This window comes from Crocodylus porosus, unplaced genomic scaffold (assembly GCF_001723895.1).
Source record: "Crocodylus porosus isolate Cpor-Errol unplaced genomic scaffold, CroPor_comp1, whole genome shotgun sequence".
Lineage (NCBI taxonomy): Eukaryota > Metazoa > Chordata > Crocodylia > Crocodylidae > Crocodylus > Crocodylus porosus.
In genome coordinates, this window is record NW_017728923.1 from 12,740,599 (window position 1) to 12,756,443 (window position 15,845).

At 43.7% G+C, this 15,845-nt stretch overlaps 1 protein-coding gene across 2 annotated transcripts in view; it reads left to right on the forward strand.

Moving 5' to 3' along the window:
* Nucleotides 1-15,845, forward strand: part of ABAT (4-aminobutyrate aminotransferase) — a 130,084-nt gene that overhangs the window by 105,221 nt on the left and 9,018 nt on the right. For both annotated transcript variants that reach the window (XM_019540086.1, XM_019540085.1), the window contains exons 7-12: nucleotides 1,896-1,976; nucleotides 4,260-4,352; nucleotides 4,983-5,045; nucleotides 6,983-7,046; nucleotides 7,826-7,974; nucleotides 13,886-14,023. In XM_019540086.1, coding sequence (XP_019395631.1) covers nucleotides 1,896-1,976; nucleotides 4,260-4,352; nucleotides 4,983-5,045; nucleotides 6,983-7,046; nucleotides 7,826-7,974; nucleotides 13,886-14,023 — 588 coding nt within the window. The remainder of the gene's footprint in view (nucleotides 1-1,895; nucleotides 1,977-4,259; nucleotides 4,353-4,982; nucleotides 5,046-6,982; nucleotides 7,047-7,825; nucleotides 7,975-13,885; nucleotides 14,024-15,845) is intronic.

Genomic DNA, 15,845 nt, shown 5'->3' on the forward strand with positions numbered 1-15,845 from the left:
GTGGGGGGCCGTGGGTGTGGGGAGAGTGTGTAGGGGTTGGGGGGACTATGTGGGAGGGGTGGGTCCCCCAGCTGCCCTCCCTCTCCCCCCCGGTGCACAGCTCTCTTGGAGAAACAGTGGCTATCAGGGTGCTCGTGCCCAGACCTGGCAGAGACTCCTGGCTGCGTGGCATTGTCTCAGACCCAGTGGCTGCACATAGCGCTGGCCCAGCCAGCTGGCATGCAGCCTTGAGCAGGACTGGGCCAGGTTTTACTGCCACCTGTGGGTTCCAGCACTGCATGCCAGAGCTGCACACCCTAGGACCGAACTGGGTCCTGCCTCCATGTACACCCCATTTTTTTGTTCTCAGCGTACCTCTTGCAGTGTCTCAAACTGCTTTGAGATGCTGCAGTAGGCACATGCTCGCTCATCTGGACACGACCAAAGAGTTTTAAGCATTTCAGTGAAACGAAAAATCTGCAGATCATATCAACAGCTATCATATGTAGAAAAACTTTAAAATTAGACCAAAGCAAAATCATGCACTTGATAAATGGAACCAGTATCAAAATAATTCACTGATGGATCATCAGCAAGCTGTTTTGGAAAGGCTTTTTTATTATTTGATCAGGCTATATGGAAGAGGAAAAATCTTCCTGATGAGGCCCATCATACAATAGGAAATCTATTTGAAATTCATAGAGTGTACTAGGAAATAGGACCTTGTCTTGAAAGAACATCTCTAGTAAATTACCTCTGAAGGAAATTCATAATCATTATCTAGACAAAAATGAGGAGAGGCTTTTTATCTATAGGAACTAGCCAAATTGTTCAGAGATGATGTCAGGAGAGGCTGTTGTCCAGAGAACCTGGTCACCCACAGTATAAATGAAATGGTAGTGAAACATCCGTATCAGCTCAGCATGTCATTACACTGTAAAAGCAGAAATTTACCATCAGAAAGCACAGAGGAAAACCTGCCTAAAATACAGTCCTTTTGAAATATATACTTCAAGCTTCAAGGAAGTAGGCAATGCAAATAAAGGCAATCAGGGCACCAAACCTTTAATTAGAAACATTTCAAACATGAGGTGGCAGGCTGAGCAGAATTTAAGAGACTCTTCACCCAAAATTGATTGGGTCAGGAAAGGCAATCTTTTTGGACAAAAATCAATGCACGCCCCTAATACAAAAGGAAATTGTGTACATTGACCTAGCATCTTTGTCCTTTAATTTACTTCCCACTCTTATATGTATAGGATTTTATAATGGAGAGAGTGTATGCACATAATTTTACTGCAGAGAAACTTTTACTGTACCAACTGTATTTCTGATACTTGAAGCTGATCATGTTTCTCAGGTTTAGGTCCTGTCCTTTGAAAATATCTTTGTCTATTTCCTCTCATCCTCCAAATTCAGTATCTTAATAATATCTGAAGGATGTTTATATCCACAGTGTTCAGAACTGGTGTCCCTTGAAGCCCAATAAGGAAGAAAGTGTTATGCTACCTTAATTAAATTTAGATTTAGCCATTCTAACCAATGCCAAGCAATTAAGACTTTAAAAAAATCTATTCTTCTGTGTAAAAGGAACTGAGATTTGGGTTGGGGAATAAAAGACCCATATTAAAGGGGAATTATTTCACTGCAGTCTAGACTATCTTTTCAAACATGGGTGACCTGCAAGAATAACACCTTAGGATTGTGCAGTAGATGGGATTGTTTAATGAAAACTTGAATATTTCCAATTCCATTTCAAATTTCTGTGCCATAATTTGAAATACTGAGCTTTTCCAGTAATGTCAGTAAAGTTCAGGCTTAGTTTATTTATCTTTGCTAAATTTTAAGTGTCATTAAAATGTTACCTTTTTTATAATGTTTATAGTACTTACAGCTCTCTTTCCTTTGATTTGCAGAGCACTTTTATTAACAGACCTGCTCTAGGTATTTTACCTCCAGAGAACTTCACTGAAAAACTAAAGGAGTCTTTGCTTTCGGTAAGTTTAAAAAAGAACAATGATGTACCATATTCTCAATCTTCAGACTCTCTAAAATTCATGTGTGGTCTGACCCTTTCTCCTCTTGCCACCAACAAAGGAAGGATCTGAAATTCCTGTTGCCCGCATAAATGGTACTTTGTAACATACATATAAATGTTGGTGCTTTTACACATTTATTATAAACAGCCATCTGGATGAATCCTTTCATGTTTTAACACCATGGAAGACGCTCAGGAGGTAGCACAAACAAAATTTTTCATGCATTGAGGTTACTCACTTGCCCTAAAGTTAAGCAAGCACCTAAAAGAACACATTTTTGAGCATTACAATGTTCAACTTGAAATTGAAGCCACAACTGAAGGTAGATTCAGATAGGGTTTAGGGCACTAGAATTCTGCAACATCGGCAGAAGACTAAACTTGATGGTACTATTCTTCCTTTTTTCCTTTCTTAAAGAGAATCAAAGGTTAGAACTACTATTATTCTGGATTATCAGATATACATATTATGAATAAAGGGAGTGAATGCTGAGAGTTATTAAGCTGTAGAGCTTGAGGAACAATGTGTCAGAGGCAACTTTTTTGTTGGTGGTGGTCTGCCTCCTTTTCAAGCTCCGAGTGCGCTTTCATAAAGTGCAATTCAGGATGCAACTTGGAAAGTACAAGACTAAGGGTCTTAACAGTCCTTTAAATCACACTGTTAAATGATTGCGCACTTAAAAGGTATGGACAAATATTTTGGCTGCTGTAAAAAGGGGAGGAGGGGGGAACACACAGCAGCTGTTCTAATCTAATTGTTAAATCCTGTAGCAGTAAAAATTAGCTGAGTCGCTCTAACTTTGCCTCTGAATGAGGATTAAATTTTGAGAGGTTTTGCCACATTTACATTGCTACAGAAGTAACAGCTTGTATCCCATCTGTCTGGTCCCCATATTAGCTAGCTATAATGCAGTATAGAAGAGGCCTTGAACTCTTCATTTCCCATGGAGAATTCTATTCTCTTCCAGAATATACATAATATGTCATCTCTGTATGCAATATATGTGGAGCTGGGTAGCCTCCCACCTAATTAAGATAATTAAGTAGATAACAGCAAGGCATGGCAGGCGAAAAGGTGGGCGGTTGGCCCAGAAACAGGTGGGTGGGCCAAAGACAAATTAGGCCCCAAGAAGGCCCCCTGTTACACACACAATAAATAAATTTGAATTGGGAACATTCATTTAGGTGTTGATTCCCTTTCTATGGAGAATAAGATCCATAAAGCGAAGTGTGATGCTCTCATGCAGAGAATTTTGCAAGATAAATTTCAGAGTTGAAGGCAAACCTTTGTTGGCTTTAACATGGGGCAAAATATGGCCCATGGGCTGGATTCAGCCCTCCAAGTGATGCCATCTGGCTTGCGGAGGGTCCCTTGGCCCTGCCTGGCCTGTGCATGGAGGCCAGCCCAGGCCATGGCACATGCAGCCAGTCCTGCTGCCCCCAGGCATGGAGGTGCCACCTGGCATGAAGCACTGCCCACCTTATACCCATATGTGGCTCTTGGGCATGCCAGGATCTGTAGTCCACAGGGCCGAGTGGTGCAGCAGCCAGCTTCAGTTTCCCAGTAGTTCCCACAGTAGTGGATCTTTCCAGCTGCCACTGCTGGTATCTCCATTGCTGCCACTGGACCCAGGCACCCCAGACCATCCACTCCACACCCACTCTCAAGGATGCCAGATGGAGCGGGTGGGCAGGTCTCCATGGAGACCAGCTTGGGACCCCTGCAGGCAGGCATGCTCAGCCATGGCTGGGATGGATGGGGCCGTGGGTGGGTGGGGAGTAGGATGGGTTGGTGTGGCCAGGGTTGGGATTGCCTGGTGGTGACAGCATATGGCGGGGCCTGAGACAGAGCCATGATCTGCTCCTTGCATGTCTCTGCAGTGGGCGCCTGCCTGGGCCAGATAGGATCATTTGGCATTTCCCTGCCCCTCAGCCTTCCCACTGCTCCAGTGCTGGATGGTGTAAACAGCCATGATGGGAGACCGAGGCTGGGTCAGCATCCCCACCTGCAACAGCTCATCAAAACTCCTTAAGTGGGCCTTCAGCCCAAATAATTGTCCATCCATGCCTTAACAGAGGAGGGTGTGAGGAGTCCTCTATAAGAGGAGATGAAGGTGTGCTGTGCACAGGTGCCATATTGAATTTACCCCATGTAAAAGAATAGTCAGTGCTTTTACACAGCTCTATAACTGTGCTCGCTCATTCAGCTCATTCAGCTTTCTCTTTTCCTCTTTGTTGACAGGTTGCTCCTAAGGGCTTGCAGCAGGTTTTCACCATGGCCTGTGGCTCTTGCTCTAATGAAAATGCCTTTAAAGTAACATTCATGTGGTACAGGGTGAGTCAAAATACTGAGGGTGGCTTTTTGCAGCACTGTATCACGTAGAGATCAACCTTTATACTCACAGGCACTGAACATTGATCAGTTTGGGTTTGACTGTGAAATGCAAACCTGTGCACCTCTGACTTTCTCACCAGTCTGCTCACTTTACAGTCTCTCCTAATAGAGCAAAACAACTGAATACTGACCAAAACTTTATCAGATATCTCTGCAGATGAGAGATAATTATGCGTACTTAATGGAATGTTGATTGATGGTTGGTATTGTATGAACAACTAGCTGAATTAGCATAACTTATTATATTAAGTGCATATGTCTTTATTATTATTTATATATCACATTAGTGCATAGAAATTCTAACGTGGATTTGGGCCCAATTGTCCCTGTCTCTAGCATAAGTAAAACAGAGTTATCCTGCTCTGGAGAGATTACAACGGCTAGTTTTATGGTTGCTTTGGCCCTTATATACTCAGTTCTTAACAAAATACACAAGTCTGTTGTTTTACATTCTGGCTTATCATTTTAATAACTTCATACCAGTGGGATCTTGCAGAATAAGATCTTAGCTGCCAATAATGCATGTTTCACTTGCTGCAGCTAAGGAAAACCCTTTCATTATATTTGCAGAACAAGGAAAGGGGTCATAATAGCGTCACAAAGGAAGAACTGGAAACTTGCATGATTAACCAGGTAACTTGTTCTATTTTATTGTCCCCAAAGTTACTACTTGATTTAGTTGCAGGAAAAAATAGGGCTTTTCAACAGTACTATGGATTCTGGAATCTGTACGTTTAAGGAGTGATGATAGACAGCTCACTTCCAACCAGGTTCCAGGCTGAATGATGGTATCCTCTTGTCTCCCAGAGAGTTGTCATGACTCGTGTTAAAATTGCCCTCTTCATATGATATGCCATCTGGTAGAGAGGTGCATGTGGGAGAGTTTGTGGGGTGAAGGAGCATACAGAAATTTTCTAAATAACATAATTTTAACAGCCTTCTTAATTTTTCCAAAAGCTGTGGCCTAATGACTTAAAATGAACCAAGGGGTTAGTTTAATTGCCATGGAGTAAGGTTAATAACATCATCATTATGGGGACCAAGAAATGAAGATGCAGCTGGAAAGCCTCCAGAGATTCTATTCAGCTCTGACCCCAATTGCTCTTGTCAGTAATGTGAGGTTACTAATGCAGCAGGAGAGGGAATGTATTTATGTGGGGGCATCTCCTCAGACATAACTATCTTGGAATTGAATGGAATGACAAATCCATTGACCCAGGGTAGGTAGGCTTTGTGCTGCTCTAGGGGTGCAACTCTTTAAAGAAAGAGAGAGAGAGATCCCAATTGTTCTTAATAAAGGGTAATGTTTACAGTGGGCTAAGGGCAGGGTGGGAGGTAGGAGAAAGAGCACAAGCTGTTCTGGCAACCCTGACCTGGTGGAATGGTCCTACAACAGGTATTCCAACTGGTACAAACTAAAGCAACCCTGTAACTGCTCTGTGCTTGCTCAGAAAACCCCAGGTTTGAGATAAGAGGCAAAGTACATTAGTCACTTTTACCCTTCCCCAGTTACTTTTTTGCATGAGCACAGTGTAGTTTAAGATTCACCCCACAATGTGTAAGGCTCAGGTTGTTTCTGGTGTTACCAAGAAAGGACACCATCTTTATTGGCAAAGCTGTGAAAGGGACAATGTGACGTCACACTTTGGCTACTGCTCTTGCTGCATATGAGGTGTCTTTGTCCATTGCTGAACTTCGGAGGTTTTGATATGTTCTGTTAAGGCACTTGCTGCCCATTTCCAGGAGTGGGGCTTGCTGTCTTTTCAGTGGTCCTCAGCATGTTGTGGTACTAAAACACCACTAGCTAAAGGGGAATTATTGAAAATTTTGAATTTTCACTTGGGGATATATGTACTTAGGCCATTTTATGAAACATTACAGCAGAAATGTTTCTATGAAACTTTTAGATTAGTTAAAAATTCAGGGAGAAGACTTACAGGGGTTTTTACACCAAGACCATGTATCTTTTTAAAGCTCAGCAGATGCAGTTTCTATATATTTTGGTTTTGGTTTATTTTTCAGCCAATAAAATTGTTCAGTAAGTCCGTGAAGCTGGTGTGTCATGGTGGTCTGAGCAGACCTCAGTCCTACTAATACTTACTCAAATACTTATTAGCATGTGAGGTAACCCCAGTGAAGTCTCCTATCAAGGTCTTGGGTCCTAAATTTACTTTGGGCAGTTTGTTGCTTGCCTCAGTTTGTATAAAATGGGGTAGATCATGACAACCTTTTTCTGGGGATGTTGTGGGGATTATTTAGCATTTGCAAATCAAGCTGATGCTGATGTGATTCTTTGCAAAGAGATGTGCTCAGTAGAATGTTGTATGTGCTTTATGCATGAATGAAACTTCTTGTATATTAGTTGGTACATTGGCCAAAACTCAAAAAAATGTTATGGTCTTTCCTGTTGCTTTGCTGGATGCATTCTTGACTCTCCATTTTTTTTACTTGTGGAATGCTTTGTGTTCTTCAGTCCAGTTATATAATCACATCTACTTTGCTATTAAAATAAGCTACACTGCCACCTACCTGTGTGAATGGTTTAGTGATATGTCTGTGTTTGACTCCAGGCTCCAGGTTGCCCAGACTACAGTATTTTGTCCTTTATGGGTGGATTTCATGGAAGAACTATGGGTAAGCAAAGCATGTCAGGTAACCTATTTCCCCCCTTTTTAGCTGATATCAGCTACAGCAGCATATAACCATCTCATTATATGTATACTTTTTTAAATGAACAGATCTTGCAAGGTATTTGATTAAATAAATGCAATCAGTAAGGAAACCTTGGGTCTATTAAACATTTGGAACCTAAATCTGGGGGTGATGGCATTTTGTTAGAAATGTACTGAAACAATTGAATTCAAGTGGAACGGGGTCAATTTTGGAACTTTTGGATATTTACTGTCAGGAAATCCCCGATTCCATTCTAGGCTTTCAGTTTTTGCATCTGCATAATTAAAAAAACTATTGTCTTGAGTAGATTTAATTAAAAGATATTGTCTGATGATATTGGATCTAGCAGTACAGATTAGATAGTTCCATATCCATATTTTAAGTATGTTCTGTGACAGGGTTGCAACATGAAACTTCTAGTGCTGTAGCTTGATTCAGCACTGTTAAAGCATGGATTATTTCTGTTGCCACTGGCCTGCAACCGGTTTCTCCCAGCTTTTCTGTTACATTTTAGTGTAGATGCATCTAACGCTTGGAAGTGACCTTTTAAGTGGCAATCCATTTGTGCTTGTCCAAATGCAATTAGTTAGCATTCCAGAAAATCAAATATAAACACATCTTCACATAGCAATTAAAAAAGAATGATCTGATCCTTCCAGGATTCCGCCTTCTGGCATGTTGTTTTCCTTGTTCTTCCTAGTTCATTTTTTGTTTCAAATTTTGTTTTTTTCTGGGTATAGGTTGCTTAGCTGCAACTCACTCTAAAGCAATTCACAAATTAGATATCCCATCACTGGACTGGCCTATTGCTCCATTTCCAAGACTAAAATATCCTTTGGAAGAGTTTGTGAAGGAGAATCAACAGGAGGAAGCCCGCTGTTTAGAAGAGGTAAGGACTTCGCTGGCAGTATTCCATTGATTTTTGTTGGAAATAATGAATAGGGAGTTAGCTACTTTTCAGTGAAATAATGTTTCCATGAATTAGAACAGACTTTGATTAAAATAGCAGTAACTGAAGTTGTTATGGTTAAGAGTCTGTCCCTGCCATTTAAAAAGAAGTGTGCCGTGAATAAACTGTAAAATGGGGCTGTGCGAAATTTTGCTGCCAGTTTTGTTTCAATGCTTTTTCGACCTGTTTCAAGGTCGAGACAGCAAAATCAAAGTGGAACAGATATAGTCGAACCAGCCTCGAAACAAAACAAGGCAAGTCGAAAAGTGTTGCCATTTTGCCCATAGGCTATAATGGGGAAGGGCAAAACAACCTATAACTTTGTCATTTCTGGCCTGATTTGGATTAAACTTGCAGGTAACCCCTTCTTTCCTCTCCTGAGTTATTGGTTTTGTAGGTGTTAATCCTTGCTCATTAACTGCTATGTATTGAGCTCGTCCCTGAATGAATCATGATTGATTGCGTAACACAGTAGCTAGCTAGGATAACAAGTTAATAAGCAAGGATTAACACCTATGAAACTACAGACTAAGGAGAGGAAACAATCAGTATAGAGCCAGGAACTGCTTCTGCCCCAAGACAGAGACGGTCAGTTGCACAAGTGCCCATGTCTTGAGTTTTGCCTGTCAGCAGCTAGGAGTGCGGGGCCCCAGAACCCCCCTGCACCTGTCTCCTTAACAGCTGGCAGGCTTTGTGGCCTCAGCAGGGCCTAGCAGCCAGGCCTGCAGTAGTTCTCCCTCCCCCCACACCCCGTAGCCCAAGACAGACATAGTTGCATAAGCACCCATGACACAAGTTTTGCCTGTCAGCAGCTAGAGGTGCAGGGCCCCAGAACCCAGAAGCCCCTGCACCTATATCCTTGACAACTGGTAGGCTTTGTGACTGCAGCAGGGGCTAGCAGGCCTGCAGCTTTCATCGTGCTGCACATTAACACACACAGTGTCAGCCATATCATGTGTTTTGCTTGTCCACAGCTTGAGGTCCAGTTTCCCCCAAACCTCTGCACCTATCTCCTTGAAACTTAGCAGGCTTTGTGGACTCTGCAGGGGTTAGCATCCCTGCAGTTTTGACCCTGCTGTGGCTTAATGCATGCATGTGACATGAGTTTTGCTTTCAGGAATTTGGGGTGAAGTTTCCCCCAACCCCTGCACCTATCCTCTTGAAACTTGGCAAGCTTTGTGGCCTCAGCAGGGGCTAGCACACCTACAGTTTTGACCCCACTGTGGCTTTACACAAACACGTTTTGCTTTCAAAACTTTGGGGTGCAGTTTCCCCAAACTCCCTGCAGTTATCTCCATGAACCTTGGCAGGCTTCATGCCCTCAGAAGGGGCTACCATTCTTGTAAGTTTCATTGAAATCAAGGTAGACATGACAAAGTTACAGGCTGTTTTGTCCTTCCCCATTATATCCTATGGGCGAAACGTCAGAATAGTTTTGCCGTTTCGACCCTATTTCGACAGAACAAAACAAAACAGAACAGCTGTTTTGAATCAAAACAAAATTCATAAATGAAACTCTGTTCTGTTGAAACACTGGTTGAAACAGAACGCTGCCGTTTTGCACAGCCCTGGTGCAGCGATCACCCCAGAATGGAACCTCACATGCAAGGACACGTCTGTTTAAAAAATGTCTAAATCAGGGGGTGGCAACTACCAGCATGTGTGCCAGAGCAGGGCACATGAGGCCATTTTGCTTGGCGCGCCACAGCTGGCCTGGGCTCTGGGCAGCTGCCACTGGCCATAGAGCCCAGGTTGCTTGCAGCAGGTGGCTGGGAGGCTGCAAGCCTTGCTTGCAAGCAGCCCAAGTTCTGTGGTAGCTGTTCAGAGCCTGGCTGGCTGTGGCAGGCAGCCAGGAGGCTGCAGACAGCTTCATGGGACTCTGTGGTGGTGGCGGCTGTGCTCATGCCGTTGGACGCATGGCTGGGAAGAGCCTGGGGCAGCACGTCCCTGGCCCCTTCCCTACTGTGTGCCCTAAGGCACATGCGCAGCTGCTGCTACCATGGAGCCCAGCTGGGGCTTCAGACCCCGGTGTAGCAATTTATAGCTTCCCAGCTGCCTGCCACAATCAGCCTGGGCTCTAGGTAGCTGCAGCAGGCAGCTGGGAGGCTACAAACAGCTGCACTGGGCTCCAGAGCCCTGGCACAGGCTCTGTGGGTGCTTGTACAAGTGATGATGTCATGATATACATGTGACCAAAATTTCCTTTGGTTTCACTTAATGGTGTCACACTACACATATGTGAGTTTAAAGAATTTGAAATGAATTTGCATCACTGCAAACTAAACTATATCCCAATGTAGTTTAGTTTGTAGTGTTGTAACTTGGAACATTGCGGCCATTAGTCAGCTTGCCCCCCGGCTGCAGGAGAGATGGGCAGGTTCTGCAGAAAAAAGGATCAGGCCCCTCACTGCTGCCTTCAGCAAGCTGCTGTGGCCGGCAGGATGCCTGGGTCTGCCCAGGAAAGGGCTGGCTTGCTCCTGGGGCAGTGCCGGCAGGTGGCAGAACGTGTGGGTGTGGTGGCAGCCAGAGAAGACAATGGGGATGCTGCATGGGGCGAAAGGCCACACAGGCGGGCTGCTGGCTTCCCTGAGCCTGACCTGGGCTTCGAGCACCCAGCCTGGCTTTCATTCCATCCAGGAAGAGCACACACCAACTGCAGAAACTTCCTTAGCCTGATGAAGGGTTTTTGAACCTGAAAGCTTGCTTAATAATTTTTTTCCGACTGTTTAAGTTGGTCTAATAAACGATATCAGATTCACCCAAAAAACCTTGTCTGCCTTGTTTTATTCAGGCATGGCATCATTTGTGTTCACTAGAAAGCCTGTATCTTTAAAAGATAGACTTTTAAGCTGCAGACATACACAATACTTAAACCAAGAATGTCACTTACTAGAAACCCATTTATAGTTTTCCCTGGTCAGAGATGTCATACATACGCAGCTAAGGGTTCTTCTAAGTAGAATCGTCACCTTTTAGACACTGCGATGCTGTAGAATCTCCACCACAATACTCCCCCTTTTCATTTTCTTCAATTAGGACCTATCTATGTCCTTTATTGAAATATGTGATGGTACGTGACTGGGAGTGCCAGGTGGCAGGGAGAGTGGGTGGGTGGGTGGGTGTGTGTGGGCTGGGGGTTGCCTTAGACCCCTGCTTCTAGGTTCCTGGGAGCCAGGTGCTCCAGAGTTGTACAGCTTCTGTGGCTTTTAAAAAGCACTTTCCCCAAGCCACTCTGTATACTTCAGTATCTGGAAATGAACCAGGGTTCAGTGCAACCCAAGCTGATTTGGGGAGGAGGAAGAGTGGCTAGGTTGTGGGGGAGAGTGTTGCCTGAACCCGCGCTTCTTTGTGCCTGGCAGATGGGGTCTGAAACAGTTCAGGAGGTTTAAACCCGTTCTAAACTGTCTGTAGGTCTGGATGCTTGAGGTTTAAACTGCATTTAAACTGATTTAACTGTTACGTGTGCCTTCACGTTTAGGTAGTGTTTCCTTGTTCCATAGCACATGACACAGTATAAAATAAAAAAGTCAAAGGGTATAAGGATTCAGGTAGTTCATAAAATGGAATTTATAAGGGGTATTCCCTGAATTGTCAGAACGAAGCTGTGAAGGACTTGGGAGCCTTCTGTATTATTTTTAGGAATATTCCACATGCCTTGTCTACTTGATAGTTTTCTTTATGACAGCCTAGAATTAAATGGAATGAGAAAACATACAGGAATCAAAACAATGCCCAAGATGAATATGTTATGGAGAATACAGAAGGTGATCAACAGCTGAGTGGAGGAGAGGTTAATTGGTAAAGTTTCATCTGCTTTGGTTCTCATCTGAGTTGAGCTTTCCCAGGCTTCTCAGATGAGGCTTAAGGAACACCTTAGAGAGGAAGAAGATGAACAGTTAGCAGTATAGTCTAGAACAGAGAGATTGCCCAGGAGAAAGGGATTCTGAGTCGAGTGAAACTTAACCAAAATTTGCAAGGACAGAATAAAGTTCAGGTACATTTTGTGCATGTTAGGTCATCCTTGTTATTTTAAACCATTTTTCTGACTACTGTGTTCTTGCTGAATAATGAATAATACTTTGTTTTGAAAAGACTGAATTGGATTGTGCATACAATACCTTCTCATAGTAGTCAGGGTGTGAAACTGGACTCTAAGGACTATGGACTCAGTCTAAGAGTGAAAGAGTTACAGGACTCCCCATGAGTGAAATGGCAACCCATTGCCTAGGAAGCATACGCTCATGAGACAACGGAGAGAGGAACAAGATGTATGTTCTGTGACTGAACAGATGCAATGCTGAATTTGGGGCATCATAAGTATAACAGCAACTGTGATATAGTATAAAGGCTGTGGTGTCCTTAAATGAAGCAGAATCATGCAGATGGGCATGCTGGGTTCAATTGGAGACAGCCCTTATTCAAATCTAGATATCTTCAGGGAAAACTACAGGCAGAGCAAATTGCTTTTTGTCTTTTAGTAGGGGGTTTTTTTCCATTTGTGCTATAACAGCATGGTAGTAGAAAGCAAAGATGCAAAGGATCAATTAAAAAATTGAATATAAGTAGTGGGTATTTGTTTGAAAGGCCTTATGTCATCTGACCAGCCTTTTGGAGAACATTGCTTCATTCAGCAAAAACTGGTACACATCCCTCAAAGCTGGCAGGAGAAGTTTCCAGGCACAAACCACACAACTTAACTATCAACAACTGACACTGTGGAGTTAATTACCATAATTACGTGAATCCAAGATGACTTTGAATTCAGTACACCCCCCCTTCAATAATTAAATTCTATACATGGAAAATGTATAAATTTGTTATAATTTTCCATGTATAGAATCTAATTACTGGAGGGTTGTCTTGAATTTGTACCTCCTCCTGTACCAGCAGAGAAAGCAGTAGCGGTAGGGTAGCTGGCAGTGAGAACAAGTGGTTTGAGCCCTGCCCCCTGGTGTGTGCCACACCTTGCCCCCTGCTGCCATGCCCTACTGAGTGAGGCCTGGGGCTGGGGCTGCCTGGCTGGGTGGGGGCTGCCACTACTGCCTGGCTGGGGCAGGGTCAGAGCCACAATGTCCTCCATGCTGTGGGCTGGAGCCAGAACTAAGGGGGGGGTCATGACTGAGGGTAAGTGGCAGGGTAGGGAAGAGCAGGGGAGGTGGTGGCAGGAGGACAGACTGCAGCTCCACAAGTTTGGGTCAGGGACAGAGCTGGAGAGGCAATAACCGCCTGTCCCCACAGCCTTGTACTCAAATCCAAGATGACAGGCTTCCCCCCACGCCTGTGTTGGGTGGTTAAAAAACAATAAAACTGTGTCTTGGATTTGAGTAAGTACCGTAAAACTTTTCTGTACACCAAACTCAGCGGTGAACCTTCTGCACTATATAATCTGATTAATCTCAAAGTATCTAAATATACTTGAGTGACTGGAAAAGAAAACGTAAAAGAATTTCTTTTAAAACTAATACAGAATTATGAGGTATGTTTTATTTCCTGGAATTGCATCTGCTTTTTCTTAGGTGTTATTTGTGTGGAAAGGCAGGAAATGAATTGTCTAAAGCAGTCTCAAAGATATGCCTGGTTTATGCTAAATCTTTCTAACTTGCATTACAATATAGCGTAAAATTATAGCCCTTTCACATCATTCAAGAACAAGATAACAATCCTGCTTTCTGCCGCAATTACTTGGGATTTTTTTTTCATTTTAATGTTTGCGATTCTTGATGCATTCATAGCCAGCAAAGGTCTTTGCATCAGGAAAGTTAAACTTCTGGTGCCATGAAGGACTAATTTTTCCAGGAAGAAATTTAAAATGCCGTGAGAGGGAAATGTAACCTCAATGTTGATATTACAGGTGGAAGATCTGATTGTGAAGTACAGGAAAAAGAAGAAGGTTGTTGCTGGAATAATTATTGAACCAATTCAGTCAGAAGGAGGAGACAATCATGCTTCAGATGACTTCTTCAGAAAGCTAAGGGACATTGCTAGAAAGGTAAATCAGGCATTTGGTTGTCTGCTTAGGGCAAGTCAAGTTGGCAAGGCTAACCAGCATTTTCTCCAGAAAGTTGCTTAAGCTTTTCTGCAGACTAAAACAAAGAGTCTAAGCATCTTGACAGGACCTTGCAAACTGCACTTGTGGCAAGGACGCTCGTGTTTAGGGGGCCTCTTTTCCAACACATTAACATCTTCCAATTTCTTTTGAAGTGGTCTTAGAGGCTGGATCCAGACATGCAGGCAGGACCTCTTTGCAGAGTCACAAACCACATACATTGCACATTAATCAGTGTGGCACTGATAATTTGCAGTGCTGGGGCAAAATTTGCTACCGGGATTTCCTAGTAGCAAAAAAAATCCTGGAAAAAAGTGGCGCAACCCACACCAAAGTGGAAAGCGCCAGGACAAATGGAGAAATGGGGGGAGCAGGTGCCCAGGGCTGCCCGCTCCCCCATCTCTGCATGCTGTGGAGCCCCTGTGCTGAGGCACCCTGCCCCCAGCCAGCAGCTCCCCACCTGGCTGGGGTGCAGAGTGCCTCAAGATGGGGGAGCAGGCTGCCTTGGGCTGGCTGGTGCCATCTCTGCATGCCTCAGCATGGGGGCTTCACTGCAGAACCTCCACACTGTGGAGCATAGATAGTGGATTAGTCCATTAACTCTTGATTTCATAGCAGCCTTCCTTAAAATATAACGCTAACATCCATGAGGCGGCTCAAGCAATTCCAGCAAAAGTAGTAGGGATAGGGAGGGTGGTCGGGGGAGATTTTTTGTTCCTTGCTCTAACATATGTATTTGTGACTGAAAACAGAAGTTGTGAAAGGAGAAGCTGAATCAGGCTACAAGTGCTATCATTTCTTTAAATGGCAAAAATGGCATTGGATGTCTTCTGATCTTTGAAATACTGTGCAGATCATTTAAAGAAGGAGGTGCCTAAATGAACCCTGTTTTGCATTTTCTTTTTGTAAAAGTTTCTCTGGGGAAACCATAATGTATGTTAATGGAGAAATGTGTTGATGTTTGGGTAACCGTGTTCTGCCACATAACAAGGATGTGCTCACGCTGCATATCCTGTTTCTGCTCACCTCCTCTGAGCTGGTACTCTATAAGCAACTTAGATTAGACAGGCAAAGTCCAGTAGTTTCTGCATTGTCTAAACAGAGAACCTACCAACATTGTAACAATAGTACGTTGGAGGAACACACGGTCTGTTTCAACAAAACTTCCCAGTTTTTGTTTCTGTTTACGTGTAACAGCCTTTTTTCCAAAGAGCAGCTAGGATAATTGGCCGGCTGGGTGATCTGACTGGATGATTAGTCTGAGGTGCTTTACGTCACAGAAATGAGGTACTGGGATGGGCCAGTTTGGCTCCAACAACTGGCTGATAAAGTTTTGAGACTGTCGAAGCACAAATGGAAGTTACGCTCACTGGGCATTTATACACATACCATTGTCTGCTCTGATGCACCAGTAATCCAGTGCGTTGGAGCAGACCCAGCATGTGCGTTGACATGCCCAGCGCTGCGTCACATGCATTTGTATAAACAGCAAAATCTGTGTCTGCACAGAGAAAATGGCGGTGGTACACTTTTGAACTAAAACACCTTCAGTGTTTCATAGTTTCAGTTTCTAGGGTTGGAAAGGACCTGATTAGATCATCAAGTCCAACCCCCTGCCATGGCAGAAAAAAGTACTGGGGTTAAATGACCCCAGCAAGGTGTTCATCCAGCCTCTTCTTAAACACCCCCAGGGTAGGGGCCAGCACCACTTCTCTTGGAAGTTGGTTCCAGACCCTAGCCGCCCTGACCGTGAAGTAGCACCTCC